Below are 25308 nucleotides of genomic sequence, written 5' to 3'. Positions count from 1 at the left end.
CTGCTTTCAAAATGCTACCTCTGTCATTCAGATACCATAAAATTCCTGGATCTTAGCTCTTTATTTTATTCTTATGATGTGTTTGCTTAACCCCTTAATAATTCACCCTGTCTTAGCTGCATCTTGTACATTTGCTCTGTAGCTCCTTCTTTTTCTTTCTTTCTTTCTTTCTTCCTTTCTTTTTCTTTCCAATGTATGTTTTAAGTTACAAAAGGAAATCATGGGCTACCTATGACATCATTAAAAACGGTGGAGTAGGGAACTCCAAAACTGTCCCTCCACTTAAGCAATTCATAAGCTCTCAACAACTGTAAGAATCAACTTTTTCAAAACTCTGGAATCTAGGTAAAAAAATTACAACAACCAGAGGGATGCTTAATGAAGAAAGAAGCTGCTAAATTTTGGTAAAAGAACATTATGGTATTTTTGTTGTTTTTTTAAATAAAGGTGAGACAGATCAAAATGATGTTTGTGCCAGTTTGGATGTATTATGTTCCCCCAAACACCATGTTCTTTAATGCAATCTTGTGGGGGCAGATGTATTAGTGTTGATTAGGTTGGAATATTTGGATGAAGTTGTTTCCATGGAGATGTGACCCACCCACTGTAGGTGATAACTCTGATTGAATTATTTCCACGGAGGTGTGGCCCCATCCATCCAGCTTGGGTCTAGATTTAATCACTGGAGTCCTTTAAAAACGCTGGCAGAGACCCAGAAACTAGCTGGCTTAGCTCAGAGATGCTTGGAGTTGTGGACCCCTGAAGTTGGCTGCAGCTTCAAGAGACATTTTGGAGATGGCCATTGAAAGCAGACTACTTCTAACACTTTGCTCCGGAGAAGTTAAGATAGGACAAAAGTCCCTAGAGCAACATTTTGAAGAATGCACAGGAGCTGAGAGAGGAGCTGGAACACAACCTGGGATCAGCAGATGCCAGCCATGTGCCTTCCCAGCTGACAGAGGTGTTCCGGAGCCACTGGCCATTCTTCAGTGAAGGTTTCCTATTGTTGATGCCTTACCTTGGACACTTTATGGCCTTAAGACTGTAACTTTGTAACCAAATGAACCCCCTTTATAGAAGCCAATCCATTTCTGGTGTTTTACAAAACAGCAGCATTAGCAAACCGGAACAATGTTTCTCCCATTTTCTTTCTTTTTTTTTTTTTTTTTCCCCAATTCTAGGTGATTGTTGTTCTGCTGTTATGTGTTTGTTAAAAGTCTGCTGTTCTGAATTGCTGGGCTAAAAGTGTTCTGGATTCTACCGGCATAATGACATCTGTTTGGAGTAAAACTGTCAGTTTCTATTGGAAAATCTAGGACCCCTGAGTCTATGCCTTGTATTAGCAATGATTAAGGGTTCCTAGTAGAGTTCTTTTTTTCTTCTTTGTCTTTTTTCTTATTTCCTTTACAAATACTCCTCCTCTCCCTGCTCCCCAAACCCCTTCAGTAACCTCTAATCTGCTTTCTCCCTTAGCAATTTTGCAATTTCTAGTTATTGTTTACAAGCAGTATCACGATTTTTGTTGTTATATGACTTACTTATTTCACTGAGCCTAATGTTTTCAAGGTTCTTCCCTGTTGCAGCATATCTCATAACTTCATTCTTTCTTATGACCAAATAATATTCCATTGTGTGTATCTACCACACTTTTTTTATCCATTCATTAGTTGATGGACACTTGGGTTATTTCCAGCTCTTGGCTATTGTGAATAAGTGCTGCTATAAAACATTGGTGTACAAGTATCTGTTTGAGATCCTGTTTTCACTCTCCTTGGGTATATAACTAGATGTGGAATTGCTGGATTACATGATAATTCTATATTTAACTTTTTGAGGAACTGCAATACTGTTTTCCACAGTGACTTCACCATTTTACATTCCCACAAACAAAGCACTAGAGTTACAATTTATTTATTTTTTTAAATCAAAGATGATAATTTAATTATTAATGTGTATGTTTGGATGAGTAATCAAAAATGTATAATTGATACATTATATAATAAAACAATAACATAATAAACATTTATATTTACAATGTTATTCTATAAAATGCCATCTTTTCAGAAATTCCATCTTCCGTAACTTTAAAATCCTTTAAAAGGATCTTTAAATAATATCATGCTATTATCTCTCTTGTTAAATCCATTTTTTTAAATTCAATTTTACTGAGATATATTCACATAACATGCAGTCATACAGAGCATACATTCAATTATTCACAGTACCATTATATAGTTGTGCGTTCATCACCAAAATTAATTTTTGAACATTTTCATTACCACACAAACAAAAATACTAAGAATAAAAATTAAAGTGAAAAAGAACAATTAAAGTAAAAAAGAACACTGGGTGCCTTTTGTTTTGTTTTGTTTTGTTTTGTTTTTTGCCCCCATTTTTCTACTCATCTATCCATATACTGGACAAAGGGGATTGTGGTCCATATGGCTTTCCCAATCACATTGTCACCCCTCATAAGCTACATTTTTATACAATCATCTTCAAGATTCAAGGGTTCTAGGTTATAGTTTGATAGTTTCAGGTATTTACTGCTAGCTATTCCAATTCATTAGAACCTAAAAAGGGTTGTCTATGTTATGCATAAGAGTGCCCACCAGAGTGACCTCTCAGCTCCTTTTGGAATCTCTCTGCCACTGAAACTTATTTCATTTCCTTTCACATTCCCCTCTTGTCTTGACCAAGTCTTTTGATGTGCAAATGTTTTTAATTTTAAGGAGGTCTCATTTATCTATTTTTTCTTTTGTTGCTTGTGCTTTGCATGTAAAGTCTAAGAAACCATTGCTTAACACAAAGTCCTGAAGATGCTTTCCTATATTTTCTTGTAGGAATTTTATAATCCTGGTTCTTATATTTCGGTCTTTGATCCATTTTGAGTTATTTTATACACGGTGTGAGATAGGGGTCCTCTTTCATTCTTTTGCATATGGATATCCGACTCTCCCAGTGCCATTTATTGAAGAGACTATTCTTTCCCAATTGAGTGAAGTTGGAAGCCTTGTCAAAAATCAGTTGGCAGTATATGTGAGGGTCTATTGCTGAACTCTCAATTCAATTCCATTGGTCAGTATATCTATCCTTGTGCCAGTACCATGCTTTTTGACCACTGTAACTTTATAAGATGCTTTGAAGTCAGGAAGTATGAGCCCTCCATATTTATGCTTCTTTTTCAAGATGTTTTTGGTTATTCTAGACCCCTTACTCTTCCAAACAAATCTGATAATTAGCTTTCCCAATTTTGCAAAGTAGGCTTTTGGAATTTTGATTGGGATTGGGTTGCACATGTAAATCATTTTGGGTAGAATTGAATCTTAATCATATTTAATCTTCCAATCCATGAGCATGGAGTGTCTTTCCATTTATTTAGGTCTTCTTTGATTTCTTTTAACAATATTTTGTAGTTTTCTATGTACAAGTCTATCGCATCCTGGGTTAAATTTATTCCTAGACATTTGATTCTTTTAGTTGCTATTGTAAGCAGATTTTTCCCTTGATTTCTTGTTCCAATTGTTCATTATTACTGTATAGAAACACTACTGATTTGGGGGTATTGATCTTGTACTCTGCCACTTTGTTGAATTTATTAGCTCTAGCAGCTTTGTTAGAGATTTTTGGGGTCTTTCTATATATAGGATCATTTCATCTGCAAATGGTGAAAGTTTTACTTTTGCCTTTCCAATTTGGAGGCCTTTTATTTCTTCTTCTTGCCTAACGGCTCTGGCAAGAACTCCCACAGTACAGTGTTGAATAAAAGCAGTGACAGTGTGCATTCTTGTCTTGTGCCAGATCTTGGAGGGAAAGCTTTTAGTCTTTCAACATTGAATATAATATTAGCTGTGGGTTTTTTGTATATGCCCTTTATTATATTGAGGAAGTCTCCTTCTATTCCTATCTTTTTAAGTGTTTTTATCAAGAAAGGATGTTGCACTTTGTCAAATGTGTTTTCTGCATCTATTGGGATGATCATGTGGTTTTCTCCTTTGATTTGTTAATGTGGTGAATTACATGAATTGACTTTCTTGTGTTGAACCACCCTTGCATACCTGGAATAAAACTCCCTTGATCATGGTGTATAATTCTTTCAATGTGCCATTGGATTCCATTTGCAAGTATTGTGTTGAGGATTTTTGCATCTATATTTATTAGAGAAATTGGTCTGCAATTTTCTTTTCTTATAGTATCTTTATCTGGCTTTGATATGAGGGTAATGTTAGTTTCATAGAGTGAGTTAGGTAGTGTTCTGTCCTCTTCAAATTTTTGGAAGAGTTTGAGCAAGATTGATATAAATTCTTCTTGGAATAATTGGTAGAATTCACCTGTGAAGTCATCTGGTCCTGGGCTTTACTTTGTTGGGAGGTTTTTGATGACCTATTCAATCTCTTTATTTGTAACTGGTCTGTTGAGTTCTATTTCTTCTAGAGTTAGTGTAGCTTGTTCATGTGTTTCTAGGAATTTGTCCATTTCATCTAAGTTGTCTAATTTGTTGGCATACAATTGTTTATAGTATCCTCTTATGATCTTTTTAAATTTCTGTGGGTTGGTTGTAATGTTCCCCATCTCATTTCTCATTTATTTGCATCTTCTCTCTTACTTCCTTTGTTATTCTAGCTAAGGATTTATCAATTTTGTTGATCCTCTCAAAGAACCAACTTTTGGTTTTGTTAATTCTATTTTTTTCCTCTCAGTTTCATTTATTTCCTCTAATCTTTGTTATTTCTTTCCTTCTGCTTGCTTTGGGATCAGTTTGCTGTTCTTTTTCTAGTTCCTCCAGGTGTACCATTAGGTTTTTGATTTTAGCTCTTCTCACATAGGCATTTAGGGACATAAATTTCCCTCATAGCACTGCTTTTGCTGCATCCTACAAGCTTTGATATGTTGTGTTTTCATTTTCATTCACCTCAAGAGATTTTCTGATTTCTCTTGCAATTTCTTCTTTGATCCACTGATTGTTTAAGAGTGTGTTGTTTAACCTCCATATATTTGTGAATTTTCCAGTTCTCTATTTGTTATTGATTTCTACTTTCATTTCATTATGGTCTGAGAAAGTGTCTGTATAATTTCAATCTTTTTAAATTTATTGATTCTTGTTTTGTGACCCAACATGTGGTCTAGCCTTGAGAATAATCCATAAGCATTTGAGAAGAATGTATATTCTGTTGTTTTGGGGTGCAATATTCTGTATATGTCTGTTAGGTCTAGTTCTTTTATCAAATTGTTCAAGTTCTCTGTTTCCTTATTGATCATCTGTCTAGTTGTTCTATTGATGAGAGTGGTATATTGAAATCTCCAACTATTATTGTAGAGGTGTCTATTTCTCCCTTCTGTTTTGCCAGTGATTGCCTCATTTGTTTGCGGCACTCCAGTTAGGTGCATAAATATTTATGATTGTTATTTCTTCTTGGTAGAGCCCCCTTTTATTGATATATAGTGCCCTTCTTTGTCTCATAACAGTTTTGCATTTAAAGTCTGTTTTGTCTGATATTAGTATAGCTACTCCAGCTCATTTTCGGTTACTCTTTGTGTGGAATATCTTTTTCCAACTTTCACCTTCAACCTATTTGTGTCCTTTGGTCTAAGGTGAGTCTCTTGTAGATAGCATGTAAAAGGATCACACTTTTTTATTCATTCAGCCAATCTGTGTCTTTTGATTATGGAGTTTAATCCATTAACATTCAATGTTATTATAAAGGCAGTACTTACTTCACCATTTTATCCATTGATTTTTATATGTCATATCTTATTCTTGCCTCACTTTTTATCCTTTTCGTTACCCTTACTGATAATCTTCATTTTTACACTCTCCTCCAAGCCTCTCTTTCCTGTCCTTTCCTTTCAGACTGCAGAACTTCCTTTAGTATTTCTTGTAAGGCTGGTCTCCTGTTGATGAACTCTCAGTTTATGTTTATTTGTGAATATTTTAAACTCTCCCTCGTTTTTGAAGGACAGTTTTGCATGAGAAAGAATTCTTGGCTGTCAGTTTTCTCCTTCAGTATCTTAAATATATCATACCACTGCCTTCTTTCCTCTGTGGTTTCTGATGATAAATCAGCACTTACTCTTATTACTGTTCCTTTGTATGTGATGCTACTTTTGGGATTCTCTATCCTTGGCACTTGGCATTCTGATTAGTATGTGTCTCAGAGTAGGTCTATTAGAATTTATTCTATTTGGAGTATTTTGCACTTCTTGGACATGAATATGTGTGTCTTTCATAAGAGTTGGGAAATTTTGGGCCATTATTTCCTCAAAAATTCTGTCCTTTTTCCCTTCTCCTTCTGGGGTTCCCATGACACATATGTTTGTGTGTTTCATGCTGTCATTCAGTTACCTGAGACCCTGCTCAATTTTTTCCATTATCTTCTCTATCTGTTCCTTTGTCTGTGAGACTTAGATTGTCCAGTCTTCTCATTCACTGATTCTTTCTTCTGCCTGTTCAATCTGCTGTTATATGTTAATTCATTTTTACTGAGATAGATTCACACACCATGCAGTCATACAAAGTGTACATTCAGTTGTTCACAGTACCATTATATAGTTGTGCATTCATCACCAAAATTAATTTTTGAACATTTTCATTGCCACACACACAAAAATAATAAGAATAAAAATTAAAGTGAAAAAGAACAATCAAAGTAAAAAAGAACATTTTGTACCCCCCCCCTTTTTTTTTTAGTCCCCATTTTTCTACTCATCCATCCATACACTGGACAAAGGGGAGTATGGTCCATATGGCTTTCCCAATCACATTGTCACCCCTCATAAGCTACATTTTTATACAATCATCTTCAAGATTCAAGGGTTCTGGGTTGTACTTTGATAGTTTCAGGTATTTACTGCTAGCTATTCCAATTCATTAGAACCTAAAAGGGGTTATCTATGTCGTGCATAAGAGTGCCCACCAGAGTGACCTCTCAGCTCCTTTTGGAATCTCTCTGCCACTTATTTCATTTCCTTTCACATCCCCCTTTTGGTCAAGAAGATGTTCTTCATCCCATGATGCCAGGTCTAGATTCCTCCCTGGGAATAATATTCCACTTTACCAGGTAGATTCACTTCTCTGGGTGTCAGATCCCACGTAGGGGATCACCTGCCAAGTTGGCTTAGCTAGAGAGAGAGGGCCACATCTGAGCAACAAAGAGGCATTCAGGAGGAGGCTCTTAGGCACAATTATAGGCAGGCCTAGCCTCTCCTTTGCAGCAACATTCTTTCCAAGGGCAAGTCCCATGGTTGAGGGTTCAGCCCATCAAACCACCAGTCCCCTATGTCTGTGAGCACATCAGCAACCATTGAGGTGGGGAAGCCCAACACCCCTGCATTCTACAACAGCTCCTCAAGGGGGTTCTAGTGTATTTTTAATCCTTTCAATTGTGCCTTTCATTCCTATAAGTTCTGTTATTTTTCTATTAGTACTTTCAAATTCTTCTTTATGATCACCCACTATCTTCTTAATATCCTTTATTTTTTGGTCATATTTTTCTTCATCTCCTTGAATTGATTTAGGTCTGTTTGAACATCTTTGATTAGTTGTTCCAAATTATCTGTCTCCTCCAAAGTTTTAATTTGTTCCTTTGACTGGGCCATATCTTCCTGTTTCTTAGTAAGGCTTGTAAGTTTTTTTGGTGATGTGTAGGCATCTGATTATCTTGTTGAGTTTACTTTGAAGGTCAGCTTCTCTCTCTTGCCTAGGGTTTTCTTGTTGATTGGCTTTGTGTTGAGCTTCTTCTTTGACACTTGTTTTAACTCATTCTAGACCTTTAGAATTGCCTGTATTTGACTGGTCAGATTTTTTTCAGCTCTTCATCTGATTCTTGCCTTGGGTATGTGGTACAATTTTTAAGATTATGCTAATTATGCAATTGTTTCATATTTCACTATTGCCTAGGGGAAAACTTCTTTTCCTCGATTCCTTCTCCAAGAATCTTGACCTGTTCTGTTTTTGTTTTGCCTCTGTAATTTTTTCTCTCTTTCATTGCCTCTCTCTGCTTTTGCCAGGAGGGCAAAGTCTTGGAGGAGTGTCACTCTGGAGAGAACTTTCTAAATCAGTAGTTCCCAGTCAAAACAGAGCCAGAGATCCATGAATGGGGTGTAGAACAATTCCAAATATCTCTGGGGAGAGGGTCAGGAAAGATGCCAAAAAAGCCTTTTTGATGGCTCTCTGAAGCTTTATCTCTTGGCCTACCTGGCAGATGGGGCTCTTCTGTAAACTTTTCCTCACAGCCCAGTGTAGTTCCTGTTTCTTTGAATCTCCACAGCCTTCACCCCTGTTGGGGGTGGGGTTGAAATTATAGCACAGCTGTCCCTGTCTGGGGCATGTTGAAAGACCCTGCACTCAGTGATCTAATTTTGCTTACCAAGAGCCAAGAGGCATGATCAGTACTCAACCTTACCCACTCCCAAAACTGTTCTTGGGGAAGAGGGCATCCACGTTTCTCTCTGTCTACAAGAACCCACCAGGAACTGGACCCCAGGCAGCTAGCCTTGAGAGTGGGGAATGTGCACCTGCAGTATCTGCTGAGGAGTCTACTCAGTTTTTTACTGCAGTGTCACAGCCTCTTCCTCCACTCTTCCCTGGATGCTGAAAATGCTTCCCTGGCCCCTGTAGCTCCAGAATATTTGTTTCAGACAGTTTCTGCCTGCACACTAACTGTTTTTGGAGGAGGAGTGAACATTGCAGCCCGCTACTCTGCCATCTTCCCCATTCCCCTCTGATATATATTTTTAAATTTCAAAGTAAATTTGGCCTGACAGAGGATTGATTTGTCCTAGAACATGGTCCATAAATTTTGGACCGAAGTTTTAAACTTTTAAAAGAGAAAACCTTGACTTTTATATGGATCAACTTATTACTTCTATTGCTTCTTCTACTGAGGCTCTTAGGGGCTAGACTCATGTCAGTAATTACTTATCTAATTAAATTAAATGGAAATTATTTTATGCAGGAAGGTTGAGGTGTAGTAGTAGTAGAGTGAATGGAAGGAGAAGTCAGTAAGCCAGTTGGCTTCTAGAGAATATTTTAAAAATATAAATTCTTTAAATACTGTAGTGGATTGAAGCTGTATGTATTCCAGAAGAACACATTCTTAAAATTATTCCATTCCTGTGGATGTAAACTCATTGTAAGTAGGACCTTTAGATGAGGCTACTTCAGTTAAGATTTGACCCATCTCATTCAGGATGGACCTTAATCCTATTACTGAAGTCCTTTATAAGAGAATGAAATTCAATGAAAGAGAGAGAAAGCCATGAAGGCAAGAAGTTGAAAGTCACGAAACCTCAGAAGAGTCGGAGAGATAAGCAGACATTGTCATGTGCCTTGCCATGTGGTATCTTCAGGAAGAAAGTATTGCCTTGATGGTACCTTGATTTGCACATTTTCTTGGCCTCAAAAGTGTAACCTAATAAATTCCCATTGTTCAAGTCTAACCATTTGTTGGTATTTGCTTTAGGCAGCCTAAGAAACTAAAACAAATGCTAAAAGGGAATTTCAGATGTATAGCTTGTAAATTCACTGCATTTCTAAGAAGTCCCTTAAACGTAGGTTAGAATCATCATTTTTGTAGATTACATTTTATCTATCTTATCTTCATGACTACTTTTATTCTTTCTAGATATTTTTAAGAAAAATATTTTATCTATTTTTTACTATCGGTAATAAGACTTCTTGACAATAAATACTGCTAAAATAATGTTATAAAAGAATTTATATGTATTATCTTTTAATTTTTTAGCTTTTTTAAAATGAAATTTTATTGAGATATACTCATATACCATATAATCCACCCAAAGTATAGAATCAGTGGCTCACAGCATCATCTTATAGTTGTGCATTCACCTCTACAATCAATTTTCAAACATTTTCATTACTCCAAAATAAAGAAATATAAAAAATAAAAAAGAACACCCAACCATCCCATAGCCTTTATCCTCCCTATTATTTATATATTTTTGTCATTATTTTATTACTCATCTGCCCATACACTGGTTAAAAGGAATGTTAGTCACCAGGTTTTCACTATCACAGGACACATGATAAAAGCTATATAGTTATATAAGTATCATCAAGAATCAAGTCTTCTGGATTAGCATTCAACAGATTCAGATATTTCCTTTTAGCTATTCTAATACACTAGAAACTAAAAAGGAATATTTATTTAATGTGTAAGAATAACCTCCAGATTTCCCTCTCAACTTTGAGATCTCTCAGCCACTGAAACTGTCTCATTTCTCTTCCCCTTTTTGGTCAAGAAGGCTTTCTCAATCCCATGATGCCAGGTCCAGGCTCATCTCTGGGAGTCCTATCCCTCATTGCCAGGAGACTTACACCCCTGGTAGTCATGTCCCACGTGAGTTTATTTGCAGTTTTTTTTTTTTTTTAGCTTTTAATTGTATTATAATCTAAGTGGTTATAGTATTGAACATTGTAAGGAGAACTATAGCTTTATACTATGCTCTGATTTTTGTTGAAAGTGTACCATATTCTTCACGTACAAAACTTACTATTGTCATCATTCCAAATAAGAACACAAAAGACCCAAAGCAATCCATGTTTTTAATAGAATTAAAGTTTCAGGTAATTTATTTTCAGAAGTATATAAATTATATATTTAAAAAAGCATTATCTTTTTTTCCAGTATTTTCATGTTTCAATTATTTTAGTTTATTTAAAACTACCTGAAAATATTTTATTCCTGTTTAAATGTTTTAAATCATGAATTAAAAAAAATTCCAGTAGTTCGATAAGAGACCAGAAGAACTGGCTAAAAATTTAGTATCTTAAGAACTGGCCATGCAAATAGAAGGTAAATCTTATCTTGGTGACAACCATTTTTTCCTTAGAGTGAAACATGTCCATGTGGACCTTTCCTACCTGAATTAAAAGTTTCTGAAGTCATTGCACTCTACCTTTTCTTTTTTTAAAAACAACTTTGAGATATAATTCACATTCCATATAATTCACCCATTTGTCTTTTTACTTTCTTGATGATATCCTTTGAAGCCCAAATTAAAAAAAAATTGATGATACCCAGTATGTCTATTTTTTCCTTTTGATGCTTGTGCTTTCAGTGTGTTATCCAAGAATCCAGGAGTTATACACCTGTTTTCTTCTAAGAGTTTTATGATTTTAGCTCTTATATTTAGGTTATTGATCTACTCTGAGTTATGGGATAGGGTTGGGATCCAAATTCATTCTTTTGCATGTAAATATCCTGATGTCCCAACATTATATGTTGAAAAACCTGTTCTCTTGCCATTTAATTGTTTCAATACCCTTTCAAAAATCAACCATTTGTAAATATGAGGGTTTCTTTCTGGATCTCAATTCTATTCCCATTGATAGATACATATATCTCCTCATTCTAGCTTTTCTGATTCATTCTTTTACAATACTTGTCCTCTCCTATTCCAATCCCATATGATGGCATTGATATAAAGTAGAAAGACAACTGGGCAGGAAGTGATAGAGAAGTGCTGTTTTGAGTTTATGAAAAGAATCTTTTTTTTATAGTAATAAATATGTTATATTGGCTCTCAAGTGTATAGAAACTTGAAAACATAAGATGGCTTCTGTGTTTTGGGAACAACCAGACATTTTCTCTGATGCTATTAAATTGTGTATTCTATATGTATAATTAAAAAACCTTTATTTAAAACTGCCAATTATTCTTACATTTGCTGACATGCATGGCAGTAAAAATCTCTACCTACACTAAGAGATTCAGATGGAATTTGTATATTCCGTTACAGTTAAACACAATTTCGCACTGCAAATTGAAAAGATTCTGTACTATCTACCTCTAGGATTTGACTGCATTGCCATGCATATAGTAAGTACTCAATAATTAACTGCACATAAAAGGGATGAATGAATCCCTCAAAAGTAAATTTCTCTTAATTTCCTGTGCAAAATATGTACCAGTATATACACATTATCAGTATAATTTATTTCCCTTTATATGGGCATCAGTCACTTTTATTTTTCCCAAATAACCTCATGTCCTTGTAAGCTAATTTATCTTAGCTATTATTATAAATTGTTAATTTTGTGGTATTCATTTCATGCCAGTAAATCCTTGATGAAGCACCCCACAGTTTCCCTTGTGAAGAGATGTCTTTCAGAGTCAGTTATGAATAGGAATTGAGTCTAGTTGATTGAGAAATGAGTGACATTTCACAGGGGTCTGTGAAAAGAGCCGGCTTCATTAACTCAGACTGCATCTCCTGCAGTGGCCACATTTCCACCCATATGAATGATGGAGCATATGTTTTCTGACTACCTTTGCTGTCAATAGACCTTCTTTGCTTATAGTTACACCAAACCTGATGGATCATTTCTTTGAATGGTCTTGTGGTCAGAGTATAGAGAATTGGGTTCAAAGCACTGTTGATAGGCAGAATAAAAATCACTACCCAAGAGGTTATGGTACCTGAAAGAGAAAAATGAAACAGATTTAGCATTGATACATGTCCTAGTTTTCAGGGTGTAGAAATCTTTTTTCATTGTCCCCCCCCCCCCTCCACCGCTTCATTTTTGCCTTGTTTTTCCCTTTGGTATCACATAGATACAAAGTCTATATGTTTTTCCAAGATCTTTCCAGAGTGCAAGTGTTTGAGAGGAGTGCTAGTGCTGCATAAGAACAGGGTCCTTTGTTAAGTAGCTGCACTTGAATGCATCAACGAAAGTATTCCATTTGGTAGAAATGTTTTCCACAAGGTGAGTACATATTATTATGACGTGGTTCCATTTTAGGAAAGAATTTTATTTAGCATGTAAGTCATAACTTTTTCAAATGTTTTCATTACTATGCAATACATATAGTTTTTCTCAGAATATAGAGATGTATCTTTAATAGATTATTTTTCTGCTATTTATTTGATTTTAAAAATAAGTATGCATTTTTAGGCTTTTGACCAGACACTTATTTCAGTAAAACACTTTTGGCTAACATCTTAAAGACGACTTTGTTATACATCAATGAACAAAGATTTTTATTAGAATTTAATTGGTGCTATCTCAGCTCTTGTGGTTACTCATAAAATTTAAGATACTATAACTACCAACCAAGGGATTAAAAATTTAAAATTATACATTTATAAATTATAAAAATGTGAATATATATAGCACTAAGCAAAGTTATCTGGTTTGCACATCATTATTTTTTCCTTTTATTAGAGAAGTTGTGGGTTTGCAGAACAATTATGTATAAAATACAGGATTCTCATATACCACCCCATTACCAACACCTTGCATTGGTGTGAACATTTGTTACAATGGATAATAGTACATTTTTATAATTGTACTATTAATTAAAGCCCATGGTTTAACTTAGGGTACACTGTACAGTGTAGTTCCATGGATTTTTAAAAAAATTTTTATTCTGTTACCGTACATACACTCTAGCATTTCCCCTCTTTAATCATATTCAGATATATATTTCAGTGCTGTTAACTGCATTCACAATGTTGTGCTATCATTACAATTATCTGTTACCAAAACATTTCCATCATTCCAAATAGGAACCCTGTAGATTTTAAGCCTTAACTTCCCATTCCCTATCCCTACCATGTCACCTGGTAACTTATATTCTAGATTCTGACTCCATGAGTTTGCTTATTCCAATTGTTTCAAATCAGTGAGATGATACAGTGTTTGTCCTTTTGTGTCTGACTTATTTCATCCACCATGATATCTTCAAGGTTCATCCATGTTGTCACATGTTATCAGAACTTCATGCCTTTTGTATAGCTGAATAATATTCAATTGTGGGTATAGACCACATTTTATTTATCCGTTCATCAGCTGATGGACACTTGGGTTACTTCTACCGTTTGGCAATTGTGAATAATACCACTAGGAACAACAGCATGAAAATTTCTGTTTGAGCTCCTGCTTTCAATTCTTTTCAGTATATACCTAGTAGTGAGCTCGCCAGGTCATATGGTAGTTCTATACTTAGAATTCTGAGGAATCACTAAACTGTATTCCACAGTGGCTGCACCATTTTACATTGCCACCAGCAATGAATGAGGGCTCCTATTTATCCTTATCCTCTCCAACACTTGTTATTTTCTTTTTTAATAGGAACAATTCTAATGGGCGCGAAATGGTATCTCATTTTGGTTTTGATATGCATTTCCCTGATGGCTAATGATGTTGAGCATCTTTTCATGTGCTTTTTGGCCATTTATATAACTTTTTTGGAGAGATGCCTCTTCAAGTCTTTTGCCCATTTTAAAAATTGCATTGTCTTTTTGTTAAGTTGAAGGATTTCCTTATATATACTGCATATTAATCTTTTACTGAGTATGTGGTTTCCAAATATTTTCTCCCATTGTGTAGGTTGTTTTTTTATTTTCCTGATAAAGTCCTTGGAAGAAAAGAAAGTTTTCAGTTTTGATGAGGTCCCATTTATCTATTGTTTCTTTTGTTGCTTGTGCTTTGAGTATCACGTCTAAGAAACCATTGCCTAACACAAGGTCCTGAAGATGCTTCCCTATATTTTCTTCCAGGAGTTTGATAGTTTAAGCTCTATATGCAGTTCTTTGATCCATTTTCAGTGTCACATAGGGGTAGTCCTCTTTTTCTTTTTTTTTTTTTTAAACAAATGGAGCTCCAGTTTTCTCAGCATCATTTGTTGAAGGGACTATTCTTTCCCAATGAGTAGTCTTTGCCACCTTGTCAAAAATCAGTTGGCCATAAATGTGAGGGTTGATTTCTGACCTTTCAATTCTATTCCATTGGTCCATGTCTGTCCTTGTGCCAGTGCTATGCTGTTTTGATTTCTGTGGCTTTGTAATAAGTTTTAAGAGCAGCAAGTTTGTGTGTCCTCCAACTTCATTCTTTTTCAAGATGGCTTTAGCTATTCAAGGCCCCTTACCCTTCTATATAACTTCAATGTTTGGCTTTTCCATTTCTGCAAAGAAGGTTTGTTGTCAGAATTTTGATTGGATTGCACTGAATCTATAAATTGCTTTGGGTAAGACTGACATCTTAATGATATTTAGTCTTTCAATTCATGAACATGGACTATCCTTCCAATTTTTTTAGGTCTTCTTTTATTTCTTTTACTAATGTTTTGTAGTTTTCTGTGTATCTCTTTTACATCCTTGGTTAGATTTATTCCTAGGTATTTGATTCTTTTAGTTGCTATTGTGAATGGAATGTTTTTCTTGATTTCTTGTTCTGATTGTTCATTGCTTGTGTATAGAAACACTACTGATTTTGGGGCATTGATCTTGAATCCCACCACTTTGCTGAATTCATTTATTAGTTCTAGGAGTTTTGTTGTAGAGTTTCAGGATTTTCTTTATATAGGATGAAATAATATGCAAATAGGGAAAGTTTTACTTCTTCCTTTCCAATTTGGATGCCTTTTATTTCTTTTTTTGCCTAATTGCTCTGGCAAGAACTTCCAGTAAAATGTTGAATCAAAGTGGTGACAGTGGGCATCCTTGTCTTGTTCTGATCTTAAAGGGAAAGCTTTCAGTCTTTAACCATTAAGTAGGATGTTACATGTGGTCTTTTCATATATGCCCTTTATCATGTTAAGGATATTTCCTTCTATTCCTAGTGTTCTAAGTGTTTTTATCAAGAAAGGGTGCTGTATGTTGTCAAATGTATTTTCTGCATCAAATGAAATGTTAATATGTTTTTTCCCTTCATTTTATTAATGCGGCATATTACATTAATTGATTTCCTTGTGTTGAAACAATCTTGCACACCAAGGATAAATCCCACTAGATCATGGTGTATAATTCTTTTAATATGCTTTTGAATTCAGTTTGTTAGTGTTTTGTTGAGGATTTTTGCATCTATATTCATAAGAGATATTGGTCTACAGTTTTATTTTTTTGTGATATCTTTATCTGGCTTTTGTATAAAGGTGATGTTGGCCTTATAGAATAAATTAGGGAGTGTTCCTTTTTCTTCAGTTTTTGAATAAGTTTGAGCAGAATTGGAGTTAAATCTTGGAATGTTTGGTAGAATACACTGTGAAGCTGTCTGGTCCTGGGCTTTATTGTTAGGAGGCTTTTGATTACTGATTCAGTCTCCTTACTAGTTATTGGTTTGTTGAGATCTTCTGTTTCCTCTTGGGTTAATGCAGGAAGTTTGTGTGTTTCAAATATTTTCTCCATTTCATCTAAGTTATCTAACTTATTGGCATACGGTTGTTCATATATTCCCTTATTGTCCTTTTTATTCAGCAGTGTTGGTAGTAACATTCCCCTTTTCATTTCAGAATTTTGTTATTTGTATCCTCATGTTTTTTCTTTGTCATTCTAGCTAGAAGTTTGTCAATTTTGTTGATTGTTTCAAAGAAAAAAGTTTTGTTGATTCTATTTTTTTTCTATTGATTTTATTGCTGCTCTAATCTTTTTTATTTCCTTCCTTCTTCTTGCTTTGGGTTTAGTTTGCCCACCTTTTGCTAGTTTTTCCAGCTTTGATGTTAGGTCTTTGACTTGACATCTTTCTTCTTTTTGTTGTAATCACTTGGAGCTGTAAGTTTCCCTCTCAGCACTGCATCCCATAAGTTTTGGTATGTGGTATTTTCATTTTCATTCACCTCAAAATTTTTCCTAATCTTGTTTCTGATTTCCTCTTTAACCCATTGGTTGTTTAAGAGTATGTTGTTTAATTTCCACATATTTGTGAATTTTACTTTTCCCCATTATTGATTTCTAGCTTCATTCCATTGTTGTTGGAGAATATACACTCTATGATTCCAATATTTTTGAATTTATTGAGACTTTTTTTTGTGACTGAACATATGGTCTACCCTGGAGAATGATTCATGTGCATTCGAGAAGAATGTGTGTTCTGTTTTAATTGGATGCAGTGTTCTGTATATGTCTGTTTGGTCTAGTTGGTTGTGTTTCATTCAAATCTTGTACTTCCTTATTGATCTTCTGACTAAATGTTCTATCCGTTATTGAGAGTGGTATATTAAAGTCTCCTACTATTAATGTAGAACTGTCAATTTGTCCCTTCAAATCTGTCAGTAATTGCTTCATAGATTTTGGGGCTCTACTGTTAGGTCCTTATATGTTTGTAATTCTTACAGCTTCCTGAATTGTCCCCTTTATCAGTAGGTAATGAGCATCTTTGTCCCTCATAACTGTTTCTGATTTAAAGTCTATTTTATCCAGCATTAGTATAGTTACCACAGCTCTCTTTTTGTTACTACTAGCATGGTATATTTTTTTCCATCCTTTCGCCCTCAACCTACTTGCATCTTTGACTTTAAGGTGAGTCTCTAGCAGACAGCATATTGTTGGGTCATGTTCTTTTATCCATTCTGCCAATTTCTGCTTTTGAGTTGAGAGTTTAATCTATGTACATTTAATGTCATTACTGATAATACAGGTCTTTCTTTTGCCATTTTGGAATTTAGCCTTTGTAAGTCTTTTACCTATTTTTTTCACCCTAACTTCCACTAATGTCTCCTTTTATATTTATTTGCTTTCTTGTGTTGTACCATATTGTGTGACTTCTCTTTTCTTTTTGGATATATTTTTCATCTGTTTCATTTGTGGTTACCATAGGTAAAACTTAATATCCTAAATATATAACAATTTTATTTGATTTGATACCAGCTTAACTTCAATAGCATTCACATAGACTTTCCTATACTCCTCTGTCCCCCCACCAATTTTTGTTCTTGTTTCCACTTATATCTTTGTATATTGTACTTCCAAGATGCTAGATTTATCATTGCTTTTTAATCATTTGCATTTTAGCACCTGTAGGAAGTAAGAAGTCGAGTTATATATCAAACACTACAATACAGTAATAGAGGCATTTATAATTACCCACATGGTTATCTTCACCACAGGTCTTTCTTTTTTGTTTATGCTGCTCTGAGCCACTGTCTCATGTCCTTTCCTTTCGGTCTGAAGAACTCCCTTTTGCCTTGCTTGTAGGGCAGGTCTAGAGATGATGAACTCTCTCAGCTTTGTTTTTCTGAGAATGTCTTAATCTCCCCCTCATTTTTGATAGAGTCTCTCTGGATATAAAATTCTTGGCTGGCAAATTGTTTTCCTCCAGCACTTTAAGTATTTCAACCCACTGCCTTCTTGATTCCATGGTTTTTGATGAGAAATCAGGACTCAATCAAGTTGGGGTTCCCTTGTAATTAACACATTGCTTTTCTCTTGCAATTTTCAGAGCTCCCTCCTTGTCTTTTGCATTTTTTAGTGTAATCAGTAAGTGATAGGTTGTATTTTTCTTCATTTTTTTCTTGTTTGGTGTTTTCTGGGCTTTTTGGATGTGAATATTCATGTCTTTTGCTAAGTTTGGGAAATTCTCTGTCATTATTTCTTTGACAATTTCTTCTGTCCCTTTCTCTCTTTCTTCTCCTTCTGGGACTCCCATAACATGTATGTTGGTGCACTTGATATTGTTCCACAGCTGTCTTAGGCTATTTTCCTTCTAATGTTTCTTTTTCCTTTCTGCTCCTCAGCCTGACTCACTTCAAGTATCTTGTCTTCAGGTTCACTAATTCTTTCTTCTGCCAGCTCTGAACTGCTCTTGAAATCCTTCTGGACATTTATCATTTCAGTTATTGTCTTCAAATCCAGTAGTTCTGTTTGGTTCCTTTTCAACGTTCTTATCTTGTTACTTAGACTCTCTTATTGTTCCTTTATTGTTTTCCTGACATCCTGTAGTTCTTTCTCCATATTATCCTTCATCTCCTTAAGCATTTTTAGGATCTTTTTTTTGTAAAGCTTTGTTCTATATGTTCACATTCTCATCTTTTTTGTTGGTGTTTTCTGTATTTTTATGCTCTTCCTTTGGATGAGCCATCATTTACTGTTTCTTTGTTTGCCATGCATTCTTTTTCCACACTCTACATTCTAATAATTTAAAGTGTTAATTTTGGATTTACTCCCTGGGATGTGTTTCATGGTTTTGTAACTAGCTAGTGATAAGACAGAGATTTTCTCGAGCTTCAGGCCTCCCATATGGGAGGCCTGCCTAAGGCAAATGCAGTGTGCAAGGTTTTCCCTGTCTTACCGGGCCTCTGTCTTATTCTGGGCTCTTGCTTGTCAGTTGTTTTGGATTTCTCCTGTTTATAGGAGTTTGTTTGTCCTCTCTGTTTTGCAGTGAAGAAACCTCCCTCTTCCGGGTTTCTGAAGCTGGCAGGCCATTATCCCAGACCGTCTGTCTCTATCGTTCTTTATACTCTTTTTGTTGTCTCAATCTGCTTTATCCTGGAGGGCAAATTCTGGAGGGATGATCATCCCTGGGAGGACTTTCCCATGTCAGTCTTTCCTAGCCAAAAGAGGACATGGGGCCCATGAAGGGGCCACAGACTGGCTCCAAAGTGCCCTGTGGAGGCAGTCAGGAAGGGTGCCAAAAAGTCTCTGATGCTTCCCCAAAGCTGAGCTTTCCTGGCCTGCCCAGCAAATGCAGCCCTTCAGCTAACTTTCCCTGGCAGCCCTGAGGAAGTTCTGCATCTTTAAATCTCCACTGCCCCCACCCTTGCCTGGTGAGGGTGGCAACAATGGCTGCTGTCACCTTGGTGTGGTGGTTTGAAACAATAGCTGCCCTCAAAACTGGGACCCAGAGATCTGAATTTGCTAATCAAAAGCCATGATCAGCAATAGGCTGTGCCCACCCCTGTTCTTAAGGAAGAGGATTTTTATGTCCCTTTCTATCACCAGCAGGTGGGAAGGGATTGTACTCCTTGGTGGCCTGCCCTGAGAGTGGGGAATAGGTGCTGATATCTGCAGTTCAGTGTAATTTACAGTTCTTTACTCTAATTTGTCAGACTTTTTCTCCCGGTTTTCCATGGATGCCGTGCAGTGTTCTTCTGGCCTCAGAGTTTCAAAATAATTGTTTCAGACAGACCCTGACTGTTTAATAGTTGTTTTTGTGGAAGGACTGAGTCTTGGAACACCCTACTCCTCCATTCTTCCCAGAAGTCTCTGCACATTATTTTTAAATACCAAGAAAGTTTTCTTCATGATCTCTCACATACTGGGGTAACGCTCTCTAAATTGGTAATCACTTAATAAGTGTGTAAGCAGAAAAAAAACATATATATATATATATATACACATATATATATATGCACACACACATACATATATCCTACCAAAATCAACTGCTTACATTCTGAAACAAAATGAGTAATTATTTGAAAATTGTTTTGGACTGTTTTCCTTCCTGGTCATCTTTTTCATGGACAAATCAATTTCAACACTTTGTGTGTAATTTATTTTGGTCATTGTTCTTTTGTTCCAAAAGTAACTCTGTTATTAGGAATTTTTAAAGAACTGAACAGCTTCTTCCCGTTAAACATTTTATTCACGAACAGTGCCTGAAGTACATATAAAATTGATTTATAATTCTTGACATGAGTTAATGCTCAAGATCTTAATTTTCTTTCCTAGACGAACACCACAAAGCTGATTTATTATGTCTTTACAGAAAGAAAACAAATTGTACCTGGTATTTCTACCTGAAGCAGGGAAAGAAATTTCAGTATAAAAATGGGTATCCAGCATAATGCGTCAGTAAATACAATAAAGAAAAAACGTTTGGCAAGAATCATCTCTTTTTTAACTTTATACTGTATTTCAGTTGCTGTAATGGTGCTTTGATGAACGCTGTAGAACATGCTTCCATAGGAAAAAACTATGATGACAAATGCCGCCAAGTTAATACCTGTTTAGAAGACAAGGAATATTATTAATGTACTGGACAGTCTCTCAAAAAAAGAACAAGAACAAAAGTACATGTTCCTTGGTGTTCTTATTAAAGAGAAGATAGACCATAACATGTTTTTTGTTCTTCAGAAAGAATTACTAAGATGCATAGAACTCATCAGATTTCCTGGAGGTGAAGTATTGTTATTAGGAATGAAGAAATGTTTGATTTTAATATGGGATATTAAATGAAATTATGGTGATTCAGTGAATATCCTGGGCTTATTAAACTTCCTAGTATTAGGAATGTTTTTCTTTCATATTTTAATTACTTGGTGCTACATTTTGAGAATATTTTTACATTGATGGTGCGAAACATTTGCATGTTTACTCTCAAGACAAATACTTTTTATGAAAAGTGTTTTTTGAAAAACGTTTTTTGAAATGATAATAAATACCATTATGGTTGGATTATAAAGGCAAAGAGCCAAAAGATATTTTGCTTATCATTATTAAAGTGAATTCATGAAATACAAATGTTTAATGTCTTGTATTAAGCTGCATCAAATTGGAATTTATATGATCAAGGGGTAATTTGGGGAAATCCCCCTCTAGGGGATTTGCATAGAATCCACCCTCACTTTCCCCAAGAAATACTGGCTAGAAAAATATGTAAAATAAAAATTTGTGAACTTTAAAAGATCTGATTGGTTTCATATTGTGATTTGTTCCACCTGTTGAATGAAAGGATTTGTAATACAGTTTCTTACCAAGAAAAATTGCCACTGAATAAATCTGAGCTCCAATGCTTTCTGTATCTTCTGAATGAAGAGGGAAACATACTCCATTAGTGCCATAATAGTTCTTGAAAAATTCCTTATTGCTCAATGGAATAAAAGCCACTATAAACCCAAAAATCCAAATGAGAATTAGAACTGTAATGGTTCTGCATTTTCGAGGTCTTAAACATCTAAAAGGATATACAATACAGATATATTTTTCCAATGTCAGAAATGTTAAAAGTAAAACTGATACTTCTGTGGACAGAATGGCCAAAGATCCCAAGAGCTGACAATAAGTACTCTCCATCCATAGCTGGGCATGCTTATTGTATTCTCCACGAAATTTTAGGTCAAAGGCTCCAATCATAAATAAGTATATTCCCATTAGACAATCGGCACCTACGGGAATCAGTAATTTTCACAAATTTAGAGAAATAAACAGGTATAATGGAATTATCAATATGCAGAAAAATTTTAATATCACCAAAAAAAAAAAAAAGTCAAGTTTCTTCTGTTTTTTTTTGGGGGGAGGCTAATTTTTATTCTCCAAAGAATTCATTTATGAGTGAGGACCTCTTGCTTGACTTTTTTGATAGCTACTCTCATAGCAAGCCCCCTCTACAGTTAGTGATGTGATCATTTGTTTAATATCTATTTTCCTCTAAAGTGCAAGTCTATGAGAGCAGGGAAATTGTCTGTTTTGTTTTCCATTTTAGTCTCATAACTAGAAGTGTTGAGTAAATAAATAAAATGCAACAATGTTGAACATTCAATTAGGAACCTAGACAGGGATGTCATTATATGGTTTAGTTCTTCACTGAAATTCTCTCAGCGTAACAAGATAAGGACATCATCCAAAATCCCAGAGAAAGTAATTCAGAAGTTGCTATGATAGAGTAATGACCGTAGCTTTTTAAGTCTATAATTTAGAAGATACAAATAGTTATGAAGCATTTTGCAGTCAGTACAATTTTGGGGTCTAAAATTATTTACCCAATTCTCTCTGATTCTCTTTTCCCATTTTGACATATTTCTTTGTCCCTTTTTAGGTTCTTCAACCCCAAAGAATCAACTCCAGTGTGATACACTACCTGGTGTATTTGCTTTTTAAGCAAACGTTACCTATCAGAAGATGAGAGAGATTTTTTAACTGCATGAGAATCCCATCCAAAGTCCCTAAAATCACATTTCTGTATAAATCATAAGGCTGAGCCTAATTCCTAAATGTTGAAGTTATAGTCTAGCCTTTACCAGGGAAATTGAGCTTGCTCAAATTTTTATAGCTAATAATACAGAGTAGCAAATAATTTCTGAGTTCTGTTTCTTATATAGCTTGCAATGAAAAAACAATTGATATTAGATTTTGAATGAAGGTGGGGGTGAGACATGGGACAGCACACATAAAAATATAGAACGTGATATAGATTTATGATTTACTTGCTTGATGGAGTATGGATAAATTCTAGGCCATTTGACCCAGACTACAAACTCCCTGAGGACTGGTTTCTTGCTTATTTTTCTTTGTAGCTCTCACTTAATATAATACCTTGCAATCACATTTCAAAAATTTTAAAAAAGTTAATACTATTTCAAAATATTTTCTTCCCTTTTTAAAGGTTTCAAATTATGAATGTAAAAGATTCTAGTAGCTCAGAGACCAGAAAATCAGCTAGATATTAAATTGATATCTATGAATTGGTCATGCAAACAAAAAAGTAAATACAGCTCTTGTCAAAATTTTACCAGAGGAAGTTGCAATTTTATTCTGAGTAAGATTAAATATTAGGCCATCAAAGTCACTAAGTCACTCCATGAGAGAAAACCAATGAATGAGAGTGTCATTAATTTGTGTAATGTACGGAATTTACTTGTTTTAAAAACTTACTGTTTTCTTTCCTGTCAGTAAGGTAATTCTATTTTCATTGTAGAATATGTGGAAATGACATACATTAAAAGAACATTTTGAAACCAGATAATTCTATAAGTCTACTTATTTTCTAATGGCAATTCTTTTGTACATCTCAAAACTATAATTCCTCTTTAACCAGGAAATACTCACAGCAGAGAGAAATGATTGACATGGCATGTAGCTTATTTTCAGACCTGATACAAGGTCGCGTACAAATGACAAAGATGTTTCCAAAGCATGTAACTGCAGACACAACCCAGACAAATACTCTCTGAATAATGCTTGCCAAGAGATTCTCTAGAGATGAAATTCCATCAGTGTTGGGTTTACAACTGCGAACGTGAGGTGCATATCCACAGTACTGAAATTTCTTAAAATATCTGGTGTAAAAAGAGAAAGTAAAATAAGACTTTTAATTGAATTTGATGTCATCACACGTTGAGATTTATTTTCTACATTGTCTTGGTAGAAAGAAAATGTCTTAATTTGAGACTCAGAGGATTGTAAAACATTAGGGAAAAGCTTTAAACTTCAAGTTTAATTCTCATTGACTTGATTTCACTGTAAAAACTGTGGTGAGAGCTGTAAATTGGCATAATGAATATGCAAGTGTTAGCGGTGTCTTAGAATATTAATAAACGTTAGGATGTGGTCAAAAGAATTAATCCACTCAGTGAAAATTTTATTGGGTTTTTATCATTTAGTATATATAAATGCACAGTTACATAACTCCTGTTATTGCTGCAACTGATCTTGCTTTTTTAACTCTCCAGGGAAGAGCGAATTAAGTGTTCTCTCCCTAGTGCTTCCATGGCTTTCCCATTATAGAAGTTATATGTAACTACTTACTAACATGTCTATCTCTCAAACTAGATTTTGGTACATGATACATTTTCAATAAATCTTTGTTGAATGAATGCTTTTATGAATAGAGACACCTCCTTTGTGGATAAAAACACTATCTGGATAACAAATAATTACTGCTGTGCTGCCACCAACACCAATATCATTTATTGGGCACTTTCTAGGTAATAGGAATAAATTCTCACATCAATTCCAGGAGGCAGGTATTAGTATCATCATAAAAGGAGATGAAACGTCAATGGAGGCAGACTATTTGTTAGCAAATTTTCTATAAATGTAGAAATTGGGATGCAAATTAGATCTATTTGTCTGTAAACATGTGCTCTAGTGAAAAAAAATTATGGTATAAAGAGCTATAGTAATAAAGTATACTAATAAAGCTTAATTATTGTAGTATATTTTCTATTCAATTCAATTCAATCCCTGATATTTATATCTTTTTCTATTCCAATCGTTGCTCACCATTTTCTCTCTGAGTTACTAAAGGAGAGAAGAGTAGAACATGAGGAAGGAAGAAGAGGTGGCTGCTATTTCAGTTTGTTTCTTGTGTCTTAGGCTGAAGTTCTGCTTTCATCAGCAGAATTACATTGAATGCTTGTTGGTTTGACTGTCCAGCATCCTTCTGATAACAGCATTCTGCTTTCCCTTGAAGGAATTACTTCTCTACTATGAGAGAAGTCATAATGGACCTTCAGTGGAGTTGCTTCCCAGGCCATGAGTAGGTAAGAACTCTAAGCAAGATCAACTGGATTTTCACTCCTGGAACTTGGCATCTTATTGAGTGACACTTGAATGGATAATTCCAGCAGTGCCTGGACAAGACTAGAGACTATTGTTTAACTCTTGCTGCCTGTATCTCCAGATCTGCCACAATTTCTTCCTAATTCAAGTTTGTTCCTTTAGTTGTTTCTTGGATTCTGTGAAGCTCGCCATTTTCTTTCAATAAATTCCATTTTGCTTATTTACTCAGTGTTTGATGTGATATGCAAGCAAGGAATCTTTTCTAAGCATTCTTTCTGAGGAGTTATGGAAAACAAAAGCATTGTCCCATGTTTGATTTAAAGTATAAACATGGTTATAGAGTCAATG

The 25308-nt window shown here is 35.0% G+C and overlaps 1 protein-coding gene across 1 annotated transcript in view; it reads right to left on the bottom strand.

The window, feature by feature from the left end:
• Positions 1 to 12069: 12069 nt before the first annotated feature.
• RXFP1 (relaxin family peptide receptor 1) overlaps positions 12070 to 25308 on the bottom strand; it is a 156254-nt gene continuing 143015 nt past the window's right edge. Inside the window, exons 15-18 of the mRNA XM_037829098.1 lie at positions 23506 to 23735; positions 21435 to 21845; positions 20465 to 20683; positions 12070 to 12440 (exon numbers count right to left, since the gene is read on the bottom strand). Coding sequence (XP_037685026.1) covers positions 12139 to 12440; positions 20465 to 20683; positions 21435 to 21845; positions 23506 to 23735 — 1162 coding nt within the window. The 3' untranslated portion in view covers positions 12070 to 12138. The remainder of the gene's footprint in view (positions 12441 to 20464; positions 20684 to 21434; positions 21846 to 23505; positions 23736 to 25308) is intronic.

The sequence above is a fragment of the Choloepus didactylus genome, chromosome 3 (assembly GCF_015220235.1).
Source record: "Choloepus didactylus isolate mChoDid1 chromosome 3, mChoDid1.pri, whole genome shotgun sequence".
NCBI classification, from domain to species: domain Eukaryota; kingdom Metazoa; phylum Chordata; class Mammalia; order Pilosa; family Megalonychidae; genus Choloepus; species Choloepus didactylus.
Note: the sequence above shows the minus strand (reverse complement) of the source record. Positions and strands in the feature narration are given on the sequence as shown.